This window comes from Agelaius phoeniceus, chromosome 20 (assembly GCF_051311805.1).
Source record: "Agelaius phoeniceus isolate bAgePho1 chromosome 20, bAgePho1.hap1, whole genome shotgun sequence".
In the NCBI taxonomy this organism is placed as follows: Eukaryota; Metazoa; Chordata; class Aves; order Passeriformes; family Icteridae; genus Agelaius; species Agelaius phoeniceus.
This window is the reverse complement of record NC_135284.1, coordinates 6,467,993-6,491,528: the sequence shown is the minus strand read 5'-3', so window position 1 is coordinate 6,491,528 and position 23,536 is coordinate 6,467,993. Positions and strand designations below refer to the sequence as shown.

At 42.5% G+C, this 23,536-nt stretch overlaps 1 protein-coding gene across 7 annotated transcripts in view; it reads left to right on the top strand.

Annotated features, from left to right (window-relative positions):
- CUX1 (cut like homeobox 1) overlaps window positions 1-23,536 on the top strand; it is a 276,966-nt gene that overhangs the window by 181,141 nt on the left and 72,289 nt on the right. For 3 of the 7 annotated variants that reach the window (XM_077188854.1, XM_077188852.1, XM_054646811.2), the window contains exons 10-16: window positions 4,860-4,964; window positions 7,413-7,601; window positions 13,158-13,216; window positions 18,255-18,303; window positions 19,332-19,428; window positions 20,817-21,182; window positions 22,133-22,198. In XM_077188854.1, coding sequence (XP_077044969.1) covers window positions 4,860-4,964; window positions 7,413-7,601; window positions 13,158-13,216; window positions 18,255-18,303; window positions 19,332-19,428; window positions 20,817-21,182; window positions 22,133-22,198 — 931 coding nt within the window. Of the gene's footprint in view, window positions 1-4,859; window positions 4,965-7,412; window positions 7,602-13,157; window positions 13,217-18,254; window positions 18,304-19,331; window positions 19,429-20,510; window positions 21,183-22,132; window positions 22,199-23,536 lie in introns of all 7 variants that reach the window. The other 4 variants (XM_054646810.2, XM_077188850.1, XM_077188853.1 and 1 more) reach the window with 3 other exon arrangements.

Genomic DNA, 23,536 nt, shown 5'->3' with positions numbered 1-23,536 from the left:
TTCTCCATTGTTGGAAAAAATAGGTGCCAGAGCCCCGAAAAATCTTCCATGTCCCTGATGTTCTGCTAACCTTGCTGCTGGTCTGTGGAAGTTAGGGCTATCTAAAGGTTTTATAGCAAATTTTTATATCTGAAAAGTTAGGAAATTAAAGCACATTGAACCAGTGTGTTTTAATTGATGTTGTAGTCCAAGAAACACAGCTTTTGCAGCAGCTTGCAAGTCTGAATGTCAGCTCCAAGCGTGGTGATTGCTGCCATAACCAGGCTCATTAACTGCAGCAGAATTACTTGTGATAATACCCCCTCCTCGCCCATAGGAAGATTTTCCCACATCCAGCACTGAATTTAGCATGGAATAAGGAAATAGAGTTGGGCTGGTGGAACTTTAAGGGAAAGGTTATACATTTTTTTTCACATTAGTATCTCATTTTGCTGTTCACACCACTGGTCTTTGATCAAATTAACATTTTACTGTAAGTAGAAGAGCACTCAGTTCATGCTATTCATTATCTTGTCAGGAAACAAGGAGAATAATTTAAACTGGATATATTGTGTAAGGCTTTTTATTTTTTCTATTTTTAATTGGAAAGCACACGGCAGCGTTACAATCGTGACCTCCTGGCTCCACTGTGAGCAGTACAATATTTACCTGCTCTATGAAGGAAAATGGAACTATTTTGAAATATTTTGTTACCAGGGAGGTAGTTCTGTACTAGAAAACAGTGGTGGAGGAATTGTACAATTGAACTGTGCTGAAAAATAGGATTTTGAGCAACGTTAGATTTGCATGAGCTTCATCAAGGCCATTGTGTGGCTGTCACTGGTCATTGAGGGGTTTTTTTAGGCTGTGCATAGGATTTGGGAGCAGGAAACCAAGAGTTTTAGCACTGACTGGTGAAAAGCAACTGTGCTGTGGAATATCCAGTTCCTAAAGGGGCTCCAGGAGAGCTGGAGAGGGACCTGGGACAAGGGCTGGAATTTCTGGACATTGGGGAATGGCTTCCCACTGCCAGAGGGCAGGGATGGATGGGATATTGGGAAGGAATTTTTGGCTGTGAGGGTGGGCAGGCCCTGGCACAGGTGCCCAGAGCAGCTGGGGCTGCCCCTGGATCCCTGGCAGTGCCCAAGGCCAGGCTGGACACTGGGGCTGGGAGCAGCCTGGGACAGTGGAAGGTGTCAGGGGGTGGGATTGGATGGGCTTTAAGCTCCCCTCCAAACCCCTTCTGTAATTCTATGAATCTCTCTGTATTTCTCAGCTGAAGTGGGACAGTTTCACACAAACAGAAAGTTTTGTGAACTTTGCAGTGGCTCCAAGTTGTGCAAGATTCCTCAGATTTAGCCATTTTCCATACTGGGCGCCTGTCTCTGGCTGCTCTCTTTTTTCTTACTTCAGGAAAAATTGTTCAACCATTTTTAAGAACAAGATTAGGAAAAAAAGAAACCATTTTCTCTCAGATGTTACAAGTTTTTCTTGCTGTTTTGGTGAGGAGCCTGCTGTGCCCAGATTTAATAGAAGGGGTTTGATGAGGGATGGTTCCCTTTTTTCTCAGGGTTGTATCTTCTGTTGCTTCAAGTAGACAAATAAAAAAAATAATAATAATTAAAAAACAGCCTCAAGTTTGGCCAGCCTATAAGAGTCTGGAAAAAAGAGTTCACAGAAACTCAGCAGAATCTGGTTTGAATTTGTTCAGGCTTTGCTGCTGGTGCCTGTCCCAGGCACACTGCAGTCACTGCTCTGGCTGGGTGAGCATCCACCAGGCAGGTTCTGCTTTCTCTGGGTGTGATGTGAGATTTTGTGGGAGCACAAGGAGGGGAGACACCCCCCAGGCTGCCCCTGCCATGACTGGAGACATCAGCATGGGAGCAGGACAGGGAGAGGGGCTCGTGGTGAGCAGGGAGTGGGGACAGACAGCAGGACAGGGACTCTTGGAGGACCTTTTGTGAGGACATTTGGAGAAGAAGCAACAAGAAGAGGAAGGAAGAAAAGAGGAAGGAAGAAAAGAGGAAGGAGGAAATCGTGGGGGTAAGGCTCATTCTGGAAGTTTGTGGATGCTCTTTAGGTGGTGTGAGGTACGATCTGGGTTTGCCTGCCTGGAGCACAGAGGGGACAGAGAGGGTGCTCCTACATGAATTAGGAAGGGGACAGAGTGACAAGCAGAGAGGGGTGGCAGTGGAAGAGACAAACCCAGAGGGTCTGGCAGGGGAGCAGCACCACAGCCACTGGGCAGGGGCAGCTCCTGCCAGGCTGGGAGCCTCCAGCCAGGGCTGCTGTGCAGGGAGATGTGCCAGGGGTCCAGGAACCCACACAGGGCTTGAGCCAGTGCAGTCCTTCATGTCCTGAGGCACTCTGGTGGTGCAGCAGAGCTCCCATGAGGAAGGGGTTAATGCCAGAGCCAATGAAGATCACACAGGGAATAAGAGGACAAAGAGAAGATCACTCAGCAAGCCCTGTTCCTCTCAGAGCTGGTGGAGCAGGGCATCTCATTGGGGAAATCTCATTGGAAAAGCCACAGCAGGTCCTGTGTGGTGCCATCCCACTCCTGAACCCTCACACAGGGTGGCTGAGCACCAGCTTTGGGCTTGGCTTTTCCAAACTTGTAAGTGCTCAAATTTGGAGCTAGCATTCTTTTAACAGGGTTTTGTGGGTCATTTATAATTTATATTGCAATAGCACCCAAAAGTGCTTTCCAGACACTGAGCACATCTGTAATTCTGCCTCTAAAAAGCTTCCATTCTCTGAGAGGGGGGGAATTGACCAGTATTGCCCAAATAGAACTGCCCAGAGTTTGTGCTGATGTATTTTTAACAATGCCTGGTATGAAATCTTGTCTGGTATTATTCTGAGGATCACAACAGGTGTTGGGAATTGGCTGGGGAGGCTGTGCAGAAAGGGCAGCTGACAGCTCACTGTATATGCAGATGTAGCACCTATTAGCAATATCCTCTGTGGTTTGCTTGCATTCGAGCTGAATAGATTCTCCAAACAATGCTGCACTGAATGGAAGCCATCAGCAGAATTGCTCAAGGCTGCAAAACCCATTACTTATCCAGCAGTAGATGGAAGAGCAAGTGCCACAGTGTAGTAACTTGTCCTGCTTTGCTGGAGTTGTTCTGCAGTTATTAGATCAATATATGTAGCTGCACATCTAATAAAACACCAGAAAATAATTTATCTCAATGTGTATTGTTAGCTCAGTATTTATCCTAATATTATCAGCCACATAAACAACATAAATCCCTCTTTTTGTGCCTTTTTTTGCTGCTGTTTCCACGTTTTCTCAGCACACAATAGGCTGTGTCCCCTGCTCTGATTATTGGAGCCACGTCACTGTACTTTTTACAATCACATTTTAATTACAGCTGTAGAACCTAAGCAAAATCATTTAATACAATGTTGTGAGCAAATAGCACAGATGATGCATTTAGTATTTGATTGCTGTTAGTTTACTCATTGATTAAACATGCAGAGAGTGCTTTGACTGGGGAGGAAGTCAGAGACCACACACACACAGGGCTTATATTGACTGTAGGATTCATATTTTCTATAGATTTTATATTTGCTATAGATTTTATATTCATTATATATTTTATATTACTATAAGTTGTATATTTGCTATAGCTTCTATATTCACTGTAATTTTATATTCACTACAGGTTTTGTATTTGTTCTATGTTCTATATTCATTATTTTAGATTTATATTTAGATTTTAGACCTAGGTTTTCCAAAGGATTAGCCAGGAGTCAGTGGAAGATTGAGTGGCTCAAAAATGGCAGTAGGAATTTATCATTCCATGAAGGAAGGGATCCATCAGCTGGTCAAGAAAAGTTGTGACCTTCACTGGTGGCAGCTGATGGGTTTGGTAGAATTGGGGATAGGTCTTGGAAGTGGAGATAGAAAATTATTTTGGCTATTTTCTGAAAGCACAGCATGATTTGCATGGAGTAGCCCAGGCAAAAAGCAGTGATTACTCAAGGAGGAAAGCAGTGTGGTTTTATAACAATAAAATACATTTTTTAAAAAGAGAGAAGACAGTCTTGCCAGGAGGAGTGTATATTGTAAAAGAACCAGGTTTTGTTCCATTTCTAACAGAAGCTTACAGACAGTTATGAAAAGGACTTTGCTGCTATTTATTGCCTGAAGTTACTGATCCATCTGTCTCTACCCAAACTCTCATACAGACAATTTTCTCTCATCATTCTGTCTTTCTCCTTTCTATCACTATTCAATATTTAGATGGGAATTTTGACCAGTGGCCAAATCAGAGGCTTATCAGCTATTACATAAATCCTCAGCAGCTGGTACCTGAGCTGTGCAAAATTGTCACTTTAGGGTTAAATATTGTTGAATAAATAGACCTGCTGAAAGAAAAGAATCTAAGAATTCATGTTTTAGGGAATAATTACTGCAGAAAGACAGCCCACAACATTGTATGTGTGTTTGAGAGAGTGGTCAGAATATCTTTTAATTCAGCATTTACCCATGAGAATTATTCCCATGAGGAGCCTTGCAATAAAATCTGCTTGGTCTATGAGAATAGAAAGAAATTGAATAAAAAGACTCCATTTCCACTTGTATTTATTCAGTCTGGGAAATTCAGTGGGCTGCAGCATTAGTATCAGCAGGGGATTCCTTGCTCCTAGCGTTAAATTACTGTCATAATCGCTCAATTATTTCTTCCTTGTACTGTTTAAAATAAAAATCCATCACATTCTATGTTTTTTTCTAACATTTATTAGGTTGAGTGTTTAGGAAAATCAATTATATTCAGTCAGGCATGAATTGATGAATGTTCTTGTAATAATTGTCAGTTGTTAAACTGAATGTACTTTCTCTTTTCACCCCTTTTCATTTCCTTCAGAGGGCAGAGGTGGCTCAGAGAGAGGCAGAGACCTTAAGGGAGCAGCTCTCATCAGCTAACAAATCTCTCCAACTTGCCACGCAGATCCAGAAGGCACCTGATGTGGTGAGAGAAAATATTTACTGACTCTTACAGGTTTCTGACATTCCTGCACTACAGCTCCTTCAATTTATGCCCACAGCTATAAAAACAGCTGTTTGAAGTCATATTTTAACTGGAAGGGAATGGTGTTCCTTTGGGATTGTGGTGGGGTTCAGCTTCTGAGGGGGTTGGTGGCTGGAGGAGACCACGGGAAGGACAGAGGTGACTTGGCTCTGGGGTGATCCATCACTCCCTGCTCCAGATGGACAGCACAGCCCTCAGAAATCATTTCACAGGGCTGAGAGCATCAGCATCAGCCATTTCACATGGCTGAGAGGAGAAATGGAGGCAGCAAGAGAGCCTTGGTGGCCATCAGCACATGGGGCCCTGAGGTGTGGCTCCATCCCAAGGGCACCCAGAGCTCCCTGCCCCTCCTAACTCCACGTCTGTGCTGTCAGAAAAACTGGAAATGAACTTGATACCACTGCAGTTTTCACTGGCTGTATCTAAACTGAGAATTACACCTAGAAATACCTGGAGAATTGAGAAGATCCCCTGTACTCCTGCTTGTTGCCTCCTCTGTGTGGTTGTGAATAAAGCCAAGGCTGCTGATGGGACCTGCAGGCACAGGGGGCTGTTCCAGGGCTCCAGCTGGAGCAGGTATCACAGATGAGCAGCCAGATTATTTTGATTTTTGTTTGCCAAAGGAGAAATAGGAGTATTTAAATGTAAAGATGCAATTAAGTGAAATTTAGTCTACTTCTAAGCAGCAGATTTAAGAAACAAAAGAAATCATTGCTTTTTTTTTTTTCTTTGCAAGCCTTATACATGCTTGACACTGATAGCAGAGGAACACATGGCTGCCTTTAAAAATCATTTGCAGAGAATGAGTAACAAACCATAAGTCCTCCAGATCTGTTTGGTTGTCTATTAATACAACCCAGTATTTTCTCAGAGAAGTCAAAAGATAGGCAAGTAGGCTGCAAAACAGAAAATAAAGCGCCTGAATATCACTTGTAACTCTGAATTACCTGCCTCTTCCTATCTCGTGTCCTAGTCTTATCATTATTTTAACATTAGGTCTTTCTTGTATTTAATAGTACTTCTGCACTTCATTTATATTTAATATGACAACTACTGCAGGATGAAAATGATCATTATCTATCTTATTTCAGACTCTACGTTCTAGTCTCAATAGGCACAAGCAGCAGATGATTATACAACTTGTGATGTTTCATGCAAGCAAATTAGAGGTTTTTTCAAGTTAAAAGTATAATTCAGTGTAATAGGAGAGTGTTGTTAACTGCTGTTAGTACATGCAGCTTTCTGTGAGTGCAGCGGGGTGTAGTCACTGAGAATCAAGCTGAATGTTTAGAAGATATGGAAAAGGGGATTTTGTTGTTCCTGCATTCCCAGAAAAGAGGGTATGGAGTATATTTCAATCTGCTGCAGTGTCACCTTCAGCTGTCAGGGTGTCACTGGGGTGAATTCTCAGCTCTTTCACCACAGATCTTTGGTTTAGTGCTCACCATCTTCATCTGCCTCTTGCTGAATGGATTCTCTCCTCCTTCACTGGTGCTTCTGAGGAACAGCCATTAACCTTTGTCAGATGCATTTTGGGCTCTTTAATGGAATGTGTGCCCCTCCTTGGGCTGCATCTGCCCCCCACACAGGCCCAAGGCTTTCCTCACTTTATCCGTGGAGGAGCTCAGAGCTCCCCAGTGCATCACAGCTGTAATCTCCCAGCACAGAAGGAGACAGAGATGGTGCAATTAGTCTCTATTATCTTTTCTGAATGGATCTGCCTCCTTCTGGACCTCTCTGATTCCTTGTCCTCCCAGGAAGTCAGTCCAGAGAGGAAGTTTCAGACTTGAGGACAGATTTTACAGCTGTGGGAAACTGGAAGAAGGAAGATTTAGGAAAGAGAATTTCTGAAAATGGTGACCAAAGGGAGAATGGCCTTGTCTTAGAGCTGTCACATCTCTCTTCTTCCCCATGGAGGGATGCTTGCAATAATGTTAACATGAACAATTTTCATGCAAGGATCAAGTTCATTGGAAGTAGCAGTTTGGGGCAATTTTTGACAATTTTGCCTGAAACGTGCAGTGTGCATGCAGAGAGCCACAGGCACATGGCTCTGCCGTTCCTGATTAAGAAATTCTGCTCCATTACTTCAGAATATTTTATCTGATTAGTATTTTGTAAGCACAGATTTTCATAGTTGTCAAAGCACTTGGGCTATTAATAATAAATAGATCTAAATAGAATCCTTTGACTTTCACTGCTGCATCTTTCCAGTGCACTTACGAAACAGAGAAATTTATTCCCTCTGTTATCCCTGCTCTCCCAGAGAGCTGTCCTGGGGTGGAGAAAATTCCATCTTCCACATTCCCAGTGTCAATCAGAGGAGTCCCAGATTTAGGAATTGCCTCTTTCCTTCCTTTCTGTGCCCTGATGGTGTTTTCCCTGCAGGAGCAGGCCATCGAGGTGCTGACCCGCTCCAGCCTGGAAGTGGAGCTGGCGGCGAAGGAGCGCGAGATCGCGCAGCTCGTCGAGGATGTGCAGAGGCTCCAGGGCAGCCTCACCAAGCTGAGGGAGAACTCCAGCAGCCAAATCTCCCAGCTGGAGCAGCAGCTGACAGCCAAGAACAGCACACTCAAAGTAAGGCTTGGTTCTGCCCAAAGGATGTCTCAGAGATGATGATGTTGGGGTTTCCTGTGGTCCTGAGCCATTGGATTCTTCAGGGTGTGTCTGAGTTTCTGTGGCATTCATGGAATCACTGAATGGTTTGAGTGAGAAGGGACCTTCAAACCCATCCCATTCCACCCCTGGATATATGGTTTTTAAGGGATTGCAGGTTTTTTAAGTTCTAAATGGCCCAGTCCTTACTGTTTTGAAATGTATTTTTGCACATTGGACAAGGCTACCTTTAGGATTAAAACCACCACCAAACCCCAACAGATACTGAGCATGGATATGCAATGAAACAGTTAAACTGAAAAAGCACAGAAAAATCCCTCTTAGATTTTCAAACTTTTAATTCCCATTCCAGTTATACATAATGAAGATTTGTAAGGAATTGGTTTATCTTGCAATGTCCCTGCTACCCCCTCCAGTTCTCTCCACTGGAAATGGGAAGGGTATCATTTAGATTTTAGCTTATCATTTAGGGCATAGAAACAAGTAAAATCAGGACATGAAGAATATATTTATATAATAACCATTTAATTATTTAAATATAACAATTTATTTATTTATTATTACAAATAACAATTTAATTATTTTTTAACTGTGTATTTGCTGCACAATAATTCCCATTTATAATTAGCAGTCTGGCCCTACTCATTTGCATGGGAGCAGCACTGCACTAGAACCAGAAGGAACAGCTAAGAATTCTCTGAATGACCCTTTTACCTCTCTCTTGGGCAGTTTCACTTTCCCTGTGCTGAGCCCACACAGTTCTGATGTCTGAGTGAGCATGAGAAATGATTCCTGACGTGGGGTATGAATCAGTTTCCTGTAACTCCTGTCTCCTTCATTGTTCCACCATCTATGAGCTCCAAAGTGTAAACAAGATAAATTTATCTCTTCCATTAAAGACTTGGTAGTTCTGCAGGTTTGATAGTCTGAGAGTTTTCTGAGAGCAGGAGGCTGATAGTTCCCACTCAGCTCTGACTGTGGCGTGGGCAGCTTTGCTCTATCAGAATGATTTAATGTTCAATTGAAACTCTTACAAATTGCTCTAATTCTGACATTTTTTAGCAGTTACTGGTTTTGCTGTGGTGGAGCATAATTCACATGGAGAGAGACCTGTTAGGAATGAAAGCTGAAGTGTTGCAGTCAGTGTTTTCTGCATGCTTTAAGCTGGCTTTGCAGAATTTTTATGAAAATTCAGTGGAGCAAAGGACACTTATTATGTAACTCCATTGACAGTATCAGTCTCTGCCCACCTGGCACCATGTGGGCACCACTTTTAGTGAGGGAAAAAGGAGCTGCCCTGGTTTTGAGGGACATATTCTGCTGGCTGCACCCATGTTCAGGGGATTTTTTTATTTTACTTTTTCATAAAGCCTGATAGAAAATATCTTGAATCCTTGCACTTGACAGATTTTCTTGGAATAAAGCATGTTCCTGGTGAGGTCAGTATTAGTTTAGCCATTAACTTCAAAGGGAGTAGGATCATAGAAATGACAGAGCAAGTCTTTGATTTTCATTTCAGTAATCTCCTTCCATTTTCTCATAGCCTTGCCTGGCTAATGCTCTGTATTTAGCTTTCTGTTGATAGTGGCTGATGTAGTGCCTCTATTGATAAAGTTTTAGGCATTTCAACCCTCTTTAACCTTATTTATTGCAGCTATAAAAATATTTCCAAATACTTACTTTCACCCCAAAGTGCTGGGGGAAAGCCTGTGCCAGGCACAGGTTGTACAAAGCACCAAATCTCAGTCATAATGTGCTGATCTCCTGTTTGATTATGGAGGAATTGCTTCTGAAATAACAGAGATTTTAATGGTTGCCTCCACAGAAAACAACTCACAGTTTCACAAATTAAAGCAATGTTCTCAACCTGTATCTTGGGGGAATTGTTTAATACTCTATGACTTAATGAAACAATACAGAAATACTTTCAAAATTATTGCTTCTTTATCTTCATCTGATCTAATAATCAAAATATGTCCTCTAGTAACAAGGCTTTTCTCACTCTAACTGTATTAACCCTTTGTGGCTGGGTGCTAGAATGTCTCTGCTACCCAGTTAAAATTCAGTAATGTGAGTTGATCACTCTAAATTGAGCTACAATGTTAATCTAATGGTTATTGAAATGTTTTAAGCCCCTCAATACAGCCCCTGCTATTTACCTATGCCAGTTCAGTTAATAATACAGTAGTGATTGTATTTTCTAAATAACATGAGGAGGGACCCAATCTCTGCATGCTCTGACATGTGTTTATTCACACCACAGATGCAAGATGATTCTTTAACGTGGGATATTTGCAAATTTAATATGCAGAAAAGCCACCAGTCCATTCCTTCTGCCCTCTGGCTCCTGCATTTTTGTGTGTTGGAGGTCATTGGAATATATTTGTCTGAATTAACCAGGTTGATATTTAGTGCAAGATATTAGTTCCTCCAGATTGTCTCACAGCTTGAACCTTTGTTGTCCCATGTTCTGTGCATTTTACAGGGTTCTTGGAGACAATTACCATACTAATACATTTTAAAACAGTCATTGACTGGGAAGATGCCAAGTGCCTAAATGTTCTGTTTCTACACAGGCACTGCATCCTCAGTTATTAGTTTATATTGTTTACTAAAGTAGATGTTTAGGTGCAGATTTTCCATGGCAACAATCTCTGTATTAGGTACTTGGGAATGATGGATGTGTGTGTTTTTTATACAATCCAAAGTAAAATACTGCTGGTTGTCATATTGCTGTAGCAAGTACCTGAAAGTCCAAAACAGCTGCATTTTGTCAATATCTCTTCTTTTTCTTTATTTTTCTACCTGTGTTTTGTACCTAAATATTCCAGAAATACTCTGGCACGGTATAGCACTTCCCAGCACAGAATTACATTTAATACAGATTCCAATTAAATGGGAATCTTTAGCTTTTTTGTGGTTTATCTCTGTTTCTACAAAAGGCTGTTTTCTTAGCATACCCTTGCATAAGTAACTAACATATTAATCCAGGGTATTGCTTGTTTTAAATTTCTTCTGGTCCTTTTTATACTGAGAACTAGTATATATTTCCAGTTATTCCTGCTGTAAAAGTTCCTCTGCTCCAGACCCAAAATGTTACCAGTCACAGAGTTAAGGAAAGGGTGAATTGCAGTGGATTTACAGAGACAGAAGGACAGAGTGACAAGACCAAAGAGAGCAGAAGGATGTCTTGGGGTTTGGCAGGTCCTCCCCTTGCCTGTGACCACTTGGAAAACTCTCAGCTCTGATGCTGAGTCTCCTCCCAGTACCGAGGGCTCTCTGGCTCACTGGTTTAATTTAAAGATCCCTCTCCAGCCTGACCTGATGCACTGCAAATTCCACCTGGATGCTTTGTTGAAGTCACTGTGTTTTGCTCAGTGTTGAGCTGCAGCTTGAAAAGCTGCTTGAACTCATGGCCTGTTGTAGCTGACCTTCCTCAAAATGTGAGACCTCAGGCCCTGGGAGTGTGTAGTACATCCCCATAATGAGATTTCAACACGTGTTGTAAATTGTCAAAACCTCCAACATCTTTATTATTTGTAGGATTTTCCTGGTCACATCAAGCAGGATTTTCCTGAAGCACTGTGTCTGCTATCTAAAGCAAAGTCAGTGCTTCCTACAGTTCCAGACAATAACTGGAATTTGGCAAAGCAGGACACGCCAGACAAAACTACTAAAACTTGCCCTGTATTTATTCCAGGTGAAAAAAAATGGTTGTAGCTAAAACAGACACTTCATTTTTATTTTTAACACAACTGACTGACTGCACAGCCACTGATGACAAAAGACACAAGACCTTTCTAAGAGGCCACTCGTTCCATCACTGTCCCAGAGAGTGCAAATTCCACACTGAGCAGCAGCTCCTGGGATCCATTAAGAGCTGCTCCTTGAGCCTGGCTCTTCATGCAGGAGATTCCTCTCTCAGCAGTGCTGAGGATGCTGGGCTGTGGTGGCAAACAGCAGGAGCAGGGCCTTGAGAGGGCTGTGGATTGGTAACCTTGCTGTCCACTTTGTCACTGCTCCTCAACAGCTGTGCTGATGGCAGGGCAGACCTGTCAGCAGTGTGAGAGCTGCACAGGGCTAGGTAGGAAATCCTTTAAAAATGGCAGAATAGCTGGAGGTCCCACAAAGCCCCACCATGCTGCTGTTGGCATCTGCAGAAGCCTCATTTAAATGACTGAGATGACTCAGCCCATGGATTTGCTGTGCTGCATCATTTTGGGGTTTGTACAGCTTTGTGATACCCACTCTCTGACTTTGTAGGGAAGACAGCACAGGGAGCAGGTTCCCAATTCTGTTTCCCCAGCCCTGCCTCCATGCCCCATAGCTGGGCTGCTGCACAGCTGTGTGGGGCTGCATTTTAAACAGCTTTGCTAAAATTATCCAAGTTCCAGCAACCCTCCCCTGCCCTCCTCCTGCATGCAAAGAGCAGCCCTAGAGTGGGTGGAGGATCTTGAATTCCCTTCTCCCCTGAAGGCAGCCTCTCCTGGACATAAAGTCCTATTTTTCTTTTTCATGTCATATATTCCTTTCCTTTTCAAAGTAGATTCTCTGTCTTTGAGGTGATATGTCCTTGTGTTATTTCTGTTTCCCGTGACCTTTGGGATTCTGTGCCAATTTTAACACCAAAAATGAACTGAAGCAGAGCTAGCCTGAATTTATCCATGGAAGTTGCAAGCCAGTAAGTTCTGTTCTTTGCTTAGATCAGGTGTGCCTGCACTAAGCAAAGAAACTATTAGAATTAATGTGGCTTCTGCAAGCAACAGAACTGCATCAATTATGTATCAATATGTTTTAGGCCTCCTGAAGCATTTACCCCATAGTGATGAGCACTTTGGTGGGAGCTGGCTAAGGCCCAAGTGTGTGCCATTGCCTTCTGGATGGTGGCAGGGATTTGGTTCAGCCTTTGGGGCATCCTCACAGCCAGGAGAAGCTTTTGAGGCCACCCTGGGTGGGGCAGAGCTGCTGGGGTGGCCTCAGTGCTCCCTCTCTGGTCAGTAATGCTTGTAAAACCCCTGGTACAGCTGTTGAGGTGCTGTAGGAGCCTTCCAAGCCTAAAGCATTCCAGTCAACAGCAGCTTCTTCAGTCTGCTCTTTTTATCATGTAGATAAGGTTATCAAGAACTGTCCTATTAAGAATACAGTGTGTGCCAAAGCATCCTGCTTGTTTACTCAATCTCCCTGAAAATTTCAGCTGCCCCATTTTTTTGGTTGTTTTTTAATACCTTCATCCCCCAATCTCTTCCCTGAGCACATGACAGTGACATTGCAAGCAGCCAAATTGGGACCCACTGAATTCTGTCATTCTTGGCACTCTGTAAACAAAGGATGAGCGAGGTATAATTGTGTTTACGTTTAATTGGTTATAGTTTGTTTTCTAATATATGTAAATTAGGGATGAGTCATTAACCCTCACTTGTGCACTGCTGTATATATGGAATAATTTGAAGATGATTTTCAAAGCCTGCAGAAAAAAAAACAATGTAAATAATTAAATCCATGTTCTCTCTTTTAAAGCAACTGGAAGAAAAACTGAAAGGACAGGCTGATTATGAAGAGGTTAAGAAAGAATTAAAGTAAGTGTTAAATGCTTACATAATTTTTTCACAAACTCTGGTTGAACAGTGCTTGTTAAATGAAGCCACAAATCTGTGTTCTTGGAACAATAAAAAATTCAGTCAAAACCACAAAGACAAGGAAATTGGGAATATTGGCAGAAATTGCATCCAGAACCAGTGGAACTGCTATATCTGAGAGTGCTCCTTTTTGTTGCAGCAGAGAATCACAATAGCAAATAAAACACATGTCCACGAAGAAAAGCCACTGAAACTATTGTCCACAAAGGGGAAAAAAGTTTCAAAATCTGTGGTGTTTTAGGTGTACCACTCTTTAAAAATCTCCAGCCAACAGCTGAGGGTAAAGTGGACCAAAAATGACATGCAGAGCCTTTGGCCATGGTACCTTTTCTCTGCTCCTGCCTGCCAGTGCTCAGCACTTACCAGTTTAATGCTGGGCTTGTTTCACTGTATATTTTTGCTAATATATTGTGGTTTTAAACTAAAGCCACAAACAGCCTCTTCCTATTTCAAGGGATTTTCTTAAGAGACTTAAAAGAGCCTCATTTTAAACTATAACAAGTTAAGCTGTCAGGTTCAGAAGAGAACTTTTCTGACTGGAAATATGTTTAGTGTCAAGGTTTAAATAACTGCGAGAAACTCCCATCTCTTCTTTCATCATTCTGGCATTTCTGTGTGTGTTTTAAAAAGGCTGAAATAACCCATTCCCTGGTTTAATGAGGTATTTCAGATGAGGCTGGTAGTCATGTGCTTTTGTTTACACCTCCCTGGAGAATATGGAAAGCAGATTTGGATTTGCAAGCCCCACAACTGCCCAGCCCCTGGTGCTGATTTATTCAAGCCACGCTGGCTGAGGTTCTGGTTCACCACCAGCTGCAGCACACCCTGATGCAGGGGTATAATTTTCACTAGAATTAAATGAATTGACCATTTATTTGGTCATTTTACCTGATTATTACCTGGGCTCAAAATAGCATCATCATGTAGTGATTAGGGGTAAATACATCCACTCCCTCTCCTGAGTTAAGGGAACAGCTTCAGGTTTTAGCCAGTTTATGTCCTCATGTGTAAAGCAGTGAATGGGAATGAGGCTACAACCTTCCAGCTTCTTGCATAAGATATTAAATGTAAATGTGCTGAAACAACAAATGAGTTTTGAATCCTACCTGCTTTATTGCAAAGGTTTAATACAACAGCACCAGGACTTTAAAGCCAGACTTAAGGTGCCAAGAACCCAATATACTCATTGAATGTACTCATTTAAGCTTACTTTGCATTTGTACTTTATATAATAATGTACAAATATAATGTACTTTATATAAATACAAACCCTGTATTCCTGGTGATAATACCAATGTTTTAATTTATTTTTTTTTTTACAACACTGACTTACATGAGGGCAGGGGTGGAAAGGCAGATCAGAGAAGCTATGACACAGGAGGCTTCATATGGTGCTTCTGCTCAGGGTGAGCCTGCAGAGAAATAAATGGGAGACTCTGCTGGAAGTGGCCCTGGTTGGGTGCCAGTAAATTAACCCTGTTTTTTCCCAGCTGTTCCAGCTTTTATATCCCTAATTTGTGGATTGATAGCTGGCTTGTAAAGGCCCTGGGGTCCTGTGGGCTGGTCTGAGGGTTGAGACCCTCTGAGAGAGCACTGAGGATCTCGAAATGCTGCATCCTCCAAGCAGCTGCTTCACAGCATTCCCATGCTCCATCTAACCCAGGTGGTGTGCTGAGGGCTCAGTGTGCATCCCCTGGCAGTGACAGCCTGATCTGAGCTGAGACTTGCTGTAAATGAGGCTGCAGAAGCCTGTTGCTGTAAATCTGCAGCCCTCACACTGAATCTTGCTGCACCTGCCTTGTGCCCTGGAACACTGACAGGAATGAGCTGCTCGTAACATTTGCACCTAGAGAAAAGAGATCTTGTCAGTAGAGCAGGAATAGAATGAATTTTTAAGGTGTTTTGGCACTGATAAATTTCCTTTAACCCTTCCTGGATGTTAGAGGCAAGCTGGACTGAGGGTCTCAATATCAGCCAACCCCTGCCCTGCCTGGAGGAACTTAGGGGGCCCATGTCAAGATCTGGGATGGGAGAATTCTTCACTTTCTGCCTTGGCTTTTGTGCCCAATGGCTTCTAAACCTATTTTTGAGATCTGAGAGCTCTCTGTGCCTTCAGCTCCCTCTCAAGTAGCACGACAGGGCTGACCCTGCTGCCTTTGCAGCTGGGATCAGATGAACAGAAAGTCAAGCTGTCCCAATGCACACTTTGCTTTACAGTCAGATCTTTCAAGTCTTCTTAGATGTGCAGATTCAAGTCACAAGATCATTTCTTTAAAAAGCAGGTAACTGATCTTGAGCCACAGATTGAGTCAAGATCTCATGGGCAAAGATATTCCTGGAATCCAAAGAAGAAATGTTGTGCTTCCTCGTATACCTGAGGAGAATGTGTCTTTTGTGACACATTTGGAGAGTCATTTTTGACATGTTTAACTTTTACATTCTTTTTAAAATGAACCTGCTGGAGTGAATATTCCTCTTAGGGCAATTAGAGGTGCCATCAGCTTGATTTTTAGTATATTTTGTGTTTCAACTGTGTAGGAAATTACCTGTGAAATTGTCAGAAAGTTAATTCAGTTAGCAAAGAATCCCCTTCAGGTAGGCAGAGGTCAGTAGGTTTCCAGCCAAGGTTTGAATACACATTGCCAGCACCAATCTCACTGCAAACACAGCTGCTGCAAGGCTCAGGATCCTCCCTGAAGGTCCCAGCTGGCAGCAGGTGCTCAGAACCAAAATGCATCATCTGTGCAAGGAGAGGGATGACAGGATCAGGGCTTTAGAGGCAGATTTTTGGTGTGGAGAACCAAATATAACCATAACCAGGTTCATTCCAACCATTGTCAGCCTGGTTCTGGGGGCAGCACTGTGTGGTCAGGGCACCTCTCACACCTGCTCCTTTTGGGAGAGAGGAGCTTTTTCTGGTTTGGCCTCACCCAGGAGGAAGGAAGGTGTTTGGAATGCTGCTGGATTGCTCCCCATGGCAAACCCACCTGTGGTAAGTGGGGTCACAACTGCTCTGAGCTGAAATGGGATTTCCCATGGGACATTTGCCACGTGATAATTTACTGTTCAAACTGGGTTTAAAATTCAAATGAGTCCCCTCATTTGGGCATCATGAGGATGTGCATTAGGACTGGCTGTCCCTGCTGAGGTTATTCCCTGCAGAATTCATAGGAGCAGAGACCTGGCTGGGGTTATCCCTGGATGAGTCTCTGTGCATTTATCTCCCCCAGCACCTTGGAGTCCTGGGATGCAGAGCTGTGCCTAGAAACACTTTGGCTTTTGGGGATTTGCCACCTGACTCACACACCTGGGATGTCAAAGTGGTGTCAGGGTCTCTGAGAACTCGAGCCATTAGTCCACATCCTGTCCCCTTGACTGGCACAAGTCCACTGATAGCACAAAAAAGTTGATTTTGCACGTGGCTGAGCTGTTGTGCCCACACAGAGTCTTCACAACATCACTTTATGTTCTATGTGTGGGGTGGTGGCTCCACCCTACAGCCAGGCAGGAGGTGACACTGAGTGATGCCATGGAATGAAAGGGATTGCCAGAAATGTGTGGTTTCATTAATTACTGTATTTTAGGGATGCTGGCAGAATTAACCCTGTGTGCAATATACATCAGGTCTCTTTCTCAGAATGACTTTTTTTCCTTTGGGTTTGCTATGACTTTGAGTGATCTTGAATGGCCCAGAGACCTGATTTCCAGAGTGTCCCTTAATGCACATCTAACTCTGGATTAATCCAGGAACAGGTTCAGGCAGTTAATGGGTGCCTGGCTAACTCCTCATGGCATCCAGAACTAGTTCCTGTGTCTTAATCCTAGACTTCTGCCTTTTTTCCCCTCTCACTTTCCACATTTCATGAATCACTGAATGTTTTGGGCTGGAAGGGACCTTAAAGCTCATCCAGTGTCACCCCTGCCATGGGCAGGGACACCTTCACTACCCCAGGTTACTCCCAGCTCCATCCAGCCTGGCCTTGGACACTTCCAGAGATCCAGGGGCAATTCCAAAACCTTTAATACATAATCCACAGCATTTAATGCAATTTAATACATGATTAACCAGATTGTTCCTGCTCACAGAGTTCTTGGTGTTTTACACATGACAAATGCTGTGTAAACACCATCTCTATGTGTTTATGTGTTTTTCTTCACCAAATGAATGTTGTCTTTGTACAGTAAGAAGCTGAAATCATTTATTGCTTCAGTCTGAGGAAGTTCATGTCCTGCCTGCAGCAGGCTGGTTTTAAAAAAATTATCCAACAAAGTACAGTAATAAGTCTGGATTCCTGTAAGATTCTGGTTTGCCAGATGACACAGCTCTAACTGAGAGCCTCTGAAAGGAGACATCCTCTGACCGCTCGCTGTTTGTATAAAATATTGACAATGAGACTATCAGATTCTGCTCCTAATGTACTTATAAATATTTGGATCTTTCATATTTCTTAAGAAATATTGGGCCATTTTGTCTTCCCTTTGCCACAGAATGAGGGGGTTATTAAAATGAAAAACTGCCTTTTAGCCTGTAGTGCCTTGGTTGGGAGGATTATTTGTGCATATTTTCCTTGCTGGTGAGCTGGTGTATATTCTGTAAAGTGCTGTACTGTAGTGGTGATTCCCCTGTTTTGCTGCTTTGCTACAACTTCCTCATTCCCTTCCAGCTTCACAGACAAATTTATATTGTTTCTGACAGCTTAAAATGTTATATCCTTATTAACCTTTAAATTTACACTTTAAACTGGCCTGGTGGGATTGCATATGGAATGATTTAGATGATGCTCGAGAAAATTTTCTTATCCAATAACTGGTTTGAGGAGTTATTCTGTATTCATTAGGAGACTGTGTTACTGCAAGGAAAGTTGTCATCACTTGTGGTGTTACTGGAGAACAGGACATGATAATGTTAATGCTCATTAGTGGAGTTGTTATGAAAAGGGAGAAATAGAAAATAATTTCTTTTTTCTGCCTTCCACAGTATATTGAAATCCATGGAGTTTGCACCATCTGAAAGCTCTGGTGCGCAGGTACTGAACTTACTTTTGTTTTCTTACTTATTCAGTAGCTCAGTTGATTAACAAAAATTTTGTCTTGCAATTCCTTGTTGTTGACATTGACAGTTTCCTGTTGATGTTGAGGCTTCTGGGTCCATCCTTGTTTTTTCTGATGTTTTCTTATGTAAAAAGCTGAACTGGACTTTTTTTTTTTTTTTTTTTTTTTTTTTTTTGCCTGTTAATTTCATTTAAGTGGTCAAGGACAAAGTGACATTTCAGCTGTGCTGGAGTGGGTAAACCAGAATGTTGTGAAGTTGAGTCATTTAAAGATATTGGAGTTGTTGTACAGGCAGCACACTGTGCAAGGACTGCAGCATTTTTAAGTATTTGTTAGCCTTGAAAATTTCTTTTCACAAAAGAAAACAAACCTTGGAGTAGTGAGAAAGCTCTGCTGTTCCAGCAAATTAATCTTACTTCAGTTTAAAGGTTATGAATTAAATTCCTGTTTCTGAAATCCAAACTGAATATTGATATCCTGGGATTAATTTTCAATGGGTTTTTTAATGATCAAGGCTTAGATATTTAGGGGAGAGTAAATAGCAGTTTTCTCTGACTGATGTTATTTTGAACAAACTGTTTCTGCTGAAATGCAGCATGTCAAGGAAATGCTTAGTTTGGGTCAGTTGACCTAGAAGGAATAATATAATCTTAACTCCTGTTTTAATCAGATTAAAAGAAGTCCACAGCTTTTAAACGGAAAGCGTGCCAGGACCATTTAAAAATAAGTAGGATTAAGAAAACATTCCGTTACACATCTCAAAATAATGCAGAATTGATGAATGATTTACAATGAAAATTAAACAGTGAATCTGTTCCATGGCTCCCACCAGAGCCCGGAGTGATTCCTGCTGCTCTATGCCCAGCAAATTCCCTCACTCCCCTCAGAGACCAGTCGAGCACTTGGTTTTTTAAAATTTTTTTTCCCTCTGAAATCCTTTTTAGTGCCTGAGTGATATCCTCAGTGCTTCGAGAAACAAACCTCCCCCTTTGGTTTCCTTTAGGATGCATCCAAGCCGCTGGAGGTGCTGCTGCTGGAGAAGAACCGCTCGCTGCAGTCGGAGAACGCCACGCTGCGCATCACCAACAGCGACCTGAGCGGTAGGTCCACCCAAATTTTGGCTCTTCTGGGTGCCTCTGCTGGCCTGTGATGGGAGGGAGGGCTGAGTGAGAGCTGAGTGTCTGAGCTCATGCACGGCAGGAGGATTGAGAAGCAACAGGAGCACTGCGTAACGTTGGATTTCTGTAGTTTCATAGGCTGGATAATGAAGTAAAAGTTAGAGAGTCTGTAGAGGTTAAGGAAGAGGCATTACAGGCTGTACCAGTGTTTGAGGCTGTCTTCTGGTTTGGGAGCAAATCCATCTCTTTCCCCCACACACAGTGTTATGCAAAGTGTTTGCATGTAGATCACAGTCTCCCTGTCTGATACACTTGGATTTACCACCAGCAGGTCAGCTTGGGAAAGCAAAATTCTTTCTTCCCAGTGAAGTGTGTTTGCTGTTTGGCTTTCCTAATGTGGGCTTTTACATCTTGTGTGCACATTTTTTAAATGGCAAGTCATGGAATTTGCAGATTCTCGAATGATGGTTTTTGCAGCTGGAACAAAGTTAAAAGTTGCCACTGGCCCTGGGATTACTGAATTCTGAGTGTTTTATGACTTTTAACTGAGCGATCTTGGTGCATCCACCTAATGGTTATTCCTTTATTCAAATTGGTTTGTTCCAAAATGTAAATGTTTGCTGCATTTGGGTTCAGTCAGGTCCAATGAGTCATATCTTGAATGAGAGACAACAGAGAGACTTGCTGTCTGTAACTGGATTTATTTAACTGTATCACTGCACTTCATGTAACTGTTCTAGTGTTAATGTCTGTAAGGGGGATTCTCCAGGCTGCAACATACAAGAAAGGTGCAAACATGAAATGCATGTTGTTTGTTTTGGGGGCCTTGTTTGGCTTAAAAATTTTCAATCATGGAAAAAAAAAATTAAAATAAAAATTAAAAAAAAAATAACCCAACAAATGAAAACAAACCAAAAACAAACAAAACCAAAACTCCCACCGCCACTCCATTGGCCCATGTCAATCTGCACTTTTTCCCTTTGCGGGGCAAACTTTGCATTTTTTTATCTTGGTTTTTCCCTCTTTGACCCCCCATAATGCATTATGTTTGACCTTCCTTGTAGGGTCAGCCAGGAGAAAAGGGAAAGACCAGCCTGAGAGTCAGCGTCCTGCAACCTTGCCGGCCTCCCCTCCTTCCCAGTTGCTCCGCAACGCGGGGGAGCAGGCTTCCAATACTAATGGTACACACCAGTTCTCACCAACGGGTTTAAGTCAAGACTTTTTCAGCTCATCCCTGGCGAGCCCCAGCTTACCCCTGGCCTCCACAGGAAAATTTGCACTAAACTCTCTCCTCCAGCGACAGCTAATGCAGTCCTTCTACTCCAAGGCAATGCAGGAAGCAGGAAGCACAAGCATGATTTTTCCAACAGGTCCATACAGCACAAACTCCATATCTTCCCAAAGTCCATTACAACAAAGCCCGGATGTAAATGGCATGGCCCCATCTCCCAGCCAGTCAGAAAGTGCTGGGAGCATCTCCGAAGGCGAGGAGATAGACACGGCCGAAATTGCACGTCAGGTGAAAGAGCAGTTGATCAAGCACAATATTGGACAGCGGATATTTGGACATTATGTGTTGGGACTGTCCCAAGGGTCTGTGAGTGAGATCCTGGCCCGGCCAAAGCCATGGAATAAACTGACTGTGAGAGGCAAGGAGCCATTTCATAAGATGAAGCAGTTCCTGTCGGACGAGCAGAACATCCTGGCTCTTCGCAGCATCCAGGGCAGACAAAGAGGTAAGAGCTCCCCAGCCCCCCTGCTCCTCTTAGTTCCAAACATTCCAAACCAGGAGCTTCTCCATCCGGGGCTGTTTGTGCACTGCTGCTGCAGCTCTCACCCAGGTCAGGTGCCAGGTGCAGCAAGTTCAGCTCTGCAGCACTCAGGCAGGTTCGTATCTGTGCTTGTGCTTTTTTTAGCCGCTGGTTGGTGCCTGTCAGCAGGAGTGAGCAGCAGGGACACTCACAGCCCTCACTTGCCAACCCCTCCGTGCCACAGCTCAGCACGGAGCCAAAAGGGTCAGCAGCTACTCGGGGTATCAGCCCTCAGAAAAACTTGGGGGTTTTTATTTGAGGTTATTTACTGAGACCAGGCTTCTGTTGTGTCTTGTGTGATTATGTTTTTTCCCCAAAGTGTTCTGACAAAATAGGGTAGGTGATGCATGAGATGAGTAATTAAAACACAATCCCAGTTTAAAGCAGCTTTGCATATTTAAGGCAGCGATTTTAAGAAGTAACATGCATTTCATTGTGATTCATCTTAAGGCTGAGATTTACATTTAGAGAAACTGAAAAGTAAGTTGTTTACAGTCAAGAAATATTGGAAAGGACAGGCAGGGTTTTCCTAGATTTTGTTTAATTGGAAGCACACACTGTTAGATTTATAATCTGTTCTTCCTTTTGATGATTGTACTTGAGGGGATTATCTGCCCATCTTTAACCTCTTCATTTTTGGTATCTCTAGACATTTATTTATATCTGTCTAATCTCCTTTCCGAACATAGCTGTAATCTTTATTAACAAATCAGCCAGCCTTGCTTCTTCCCAAGTAGCCAGTTCCTCCTGCTCAGGGGCCCGAGGGGCCAGGAGAGCTCAGGGCCAGGCTGCCAGCTCCTCATGTCACACAGCCCGTGATGTCAGAGCAACCATCCCCTGATTGTTTTGTTCTTACCAAACTTGTTTTTCAACAGAGAATCCAGGCCAGAACCTGAACAGACTATTTCAGGAAGTACCGAAACGAAGAAATGGGGCTGAAGGTACGTCACAGGCAGGTGTTTTTCTTTGCAGTCAATCCCTAGGAAGTGGAGTGTGCTTTAGCTGTGTGTTTCCTTAAAACTGTGCAGTTTGATTCTGGCCTGGAATCTGATAGAAAAACAGACAGTAAGTATAAAACAAACCATGGGTTAGATGAACACTTTGCTTTTTCTAATTCTGCTGCTGCTGTACTAACGTAACCCTGTTTGGATAGTTCTTCCACTCCCACCCCCCCTGCAAAACAGATAAAGAGAGAGAAGTGATGGAAGTGGCTTTATAAAGTCATCAGATTTATTGAAATGCTCTCTTTGCTATTTTTATGGTTTTGGAGGGAGAAAGATGCACAGTTATAGCATCAATTGCATACTGCTTCTGCTCTAGGCTTACTTCTTTCTTCTCATGGGGCTTATGCTGACAAATTCCACTTTAATACACTGCTAAATTAGTGTGATGCTTAGTTCTGTATTATAGATGAAAAAGGCAACAAGATAAGTGAACATCAGATCCATAAATTACCACTGAACAGGAAGTCTGCACATTTTTGTTATAGATTAGTTCCAGAAATTTTCTTTTAGTGAAACCAGAGAGAAGGAAAAACAAAGGCAGGTACATCAAAAGTCTGTAGTTATTTTGACTCCAGTCACAAATTACCTCAATTGCTTACAAACAGTAATCTCATAATGGAAAATGCAGTTAAGTGCAGTAGCATTCACAGTTTTCCCTCCTTTTCTTCCCCTTAGAGGTTAAAAAACAAAAAACAAAACAAAAAAAAGAAGCAAAACCAAACAACCAAGTAATAGCTCTTAACTGGAGAGTACTTCAAGTGGTATCTGCATTTAAATTACTCTTTCTCTTAATGTATTAACCTCTAGAAAGTTAAAAATTATTTTTATCCAGTTACTTTTTAATTCTGTTTTGGGCTGAATGTATACATCCTACTTTGCCTAGCAGCTGATGCCATTTTCAAGTTGATTCCTGGGCTTATTTTTTTTAGCTTTCTTCCTTTCCCCTCCAGTTCTTTTCCCTTTCCATTTCCTCTTCCCCTCCAAAAAAAATACCAAAAAGAAAAGGAAAAAGAATAGATCTAGATATGTTATCATAGAAAAGGAATATATGACCACCTAGTTCTTCCTCTGGTGTTCTCACCATTCTGGGGCAGCTAGAGACAGGCACAACAAGGATATTTTGCTTTTATTATGTTAAGTACATTTTTTATGTGATGTAAATGTTGGTAAAGGTCCTGTGCAAGTTGTCCTCAGGTCGTGCTGGCCATGTATCACATACAGTGTGTGTTTGTGTTACAAAAACAGCCAAATAAGAGTTTCTCTGGTGTCATTAGT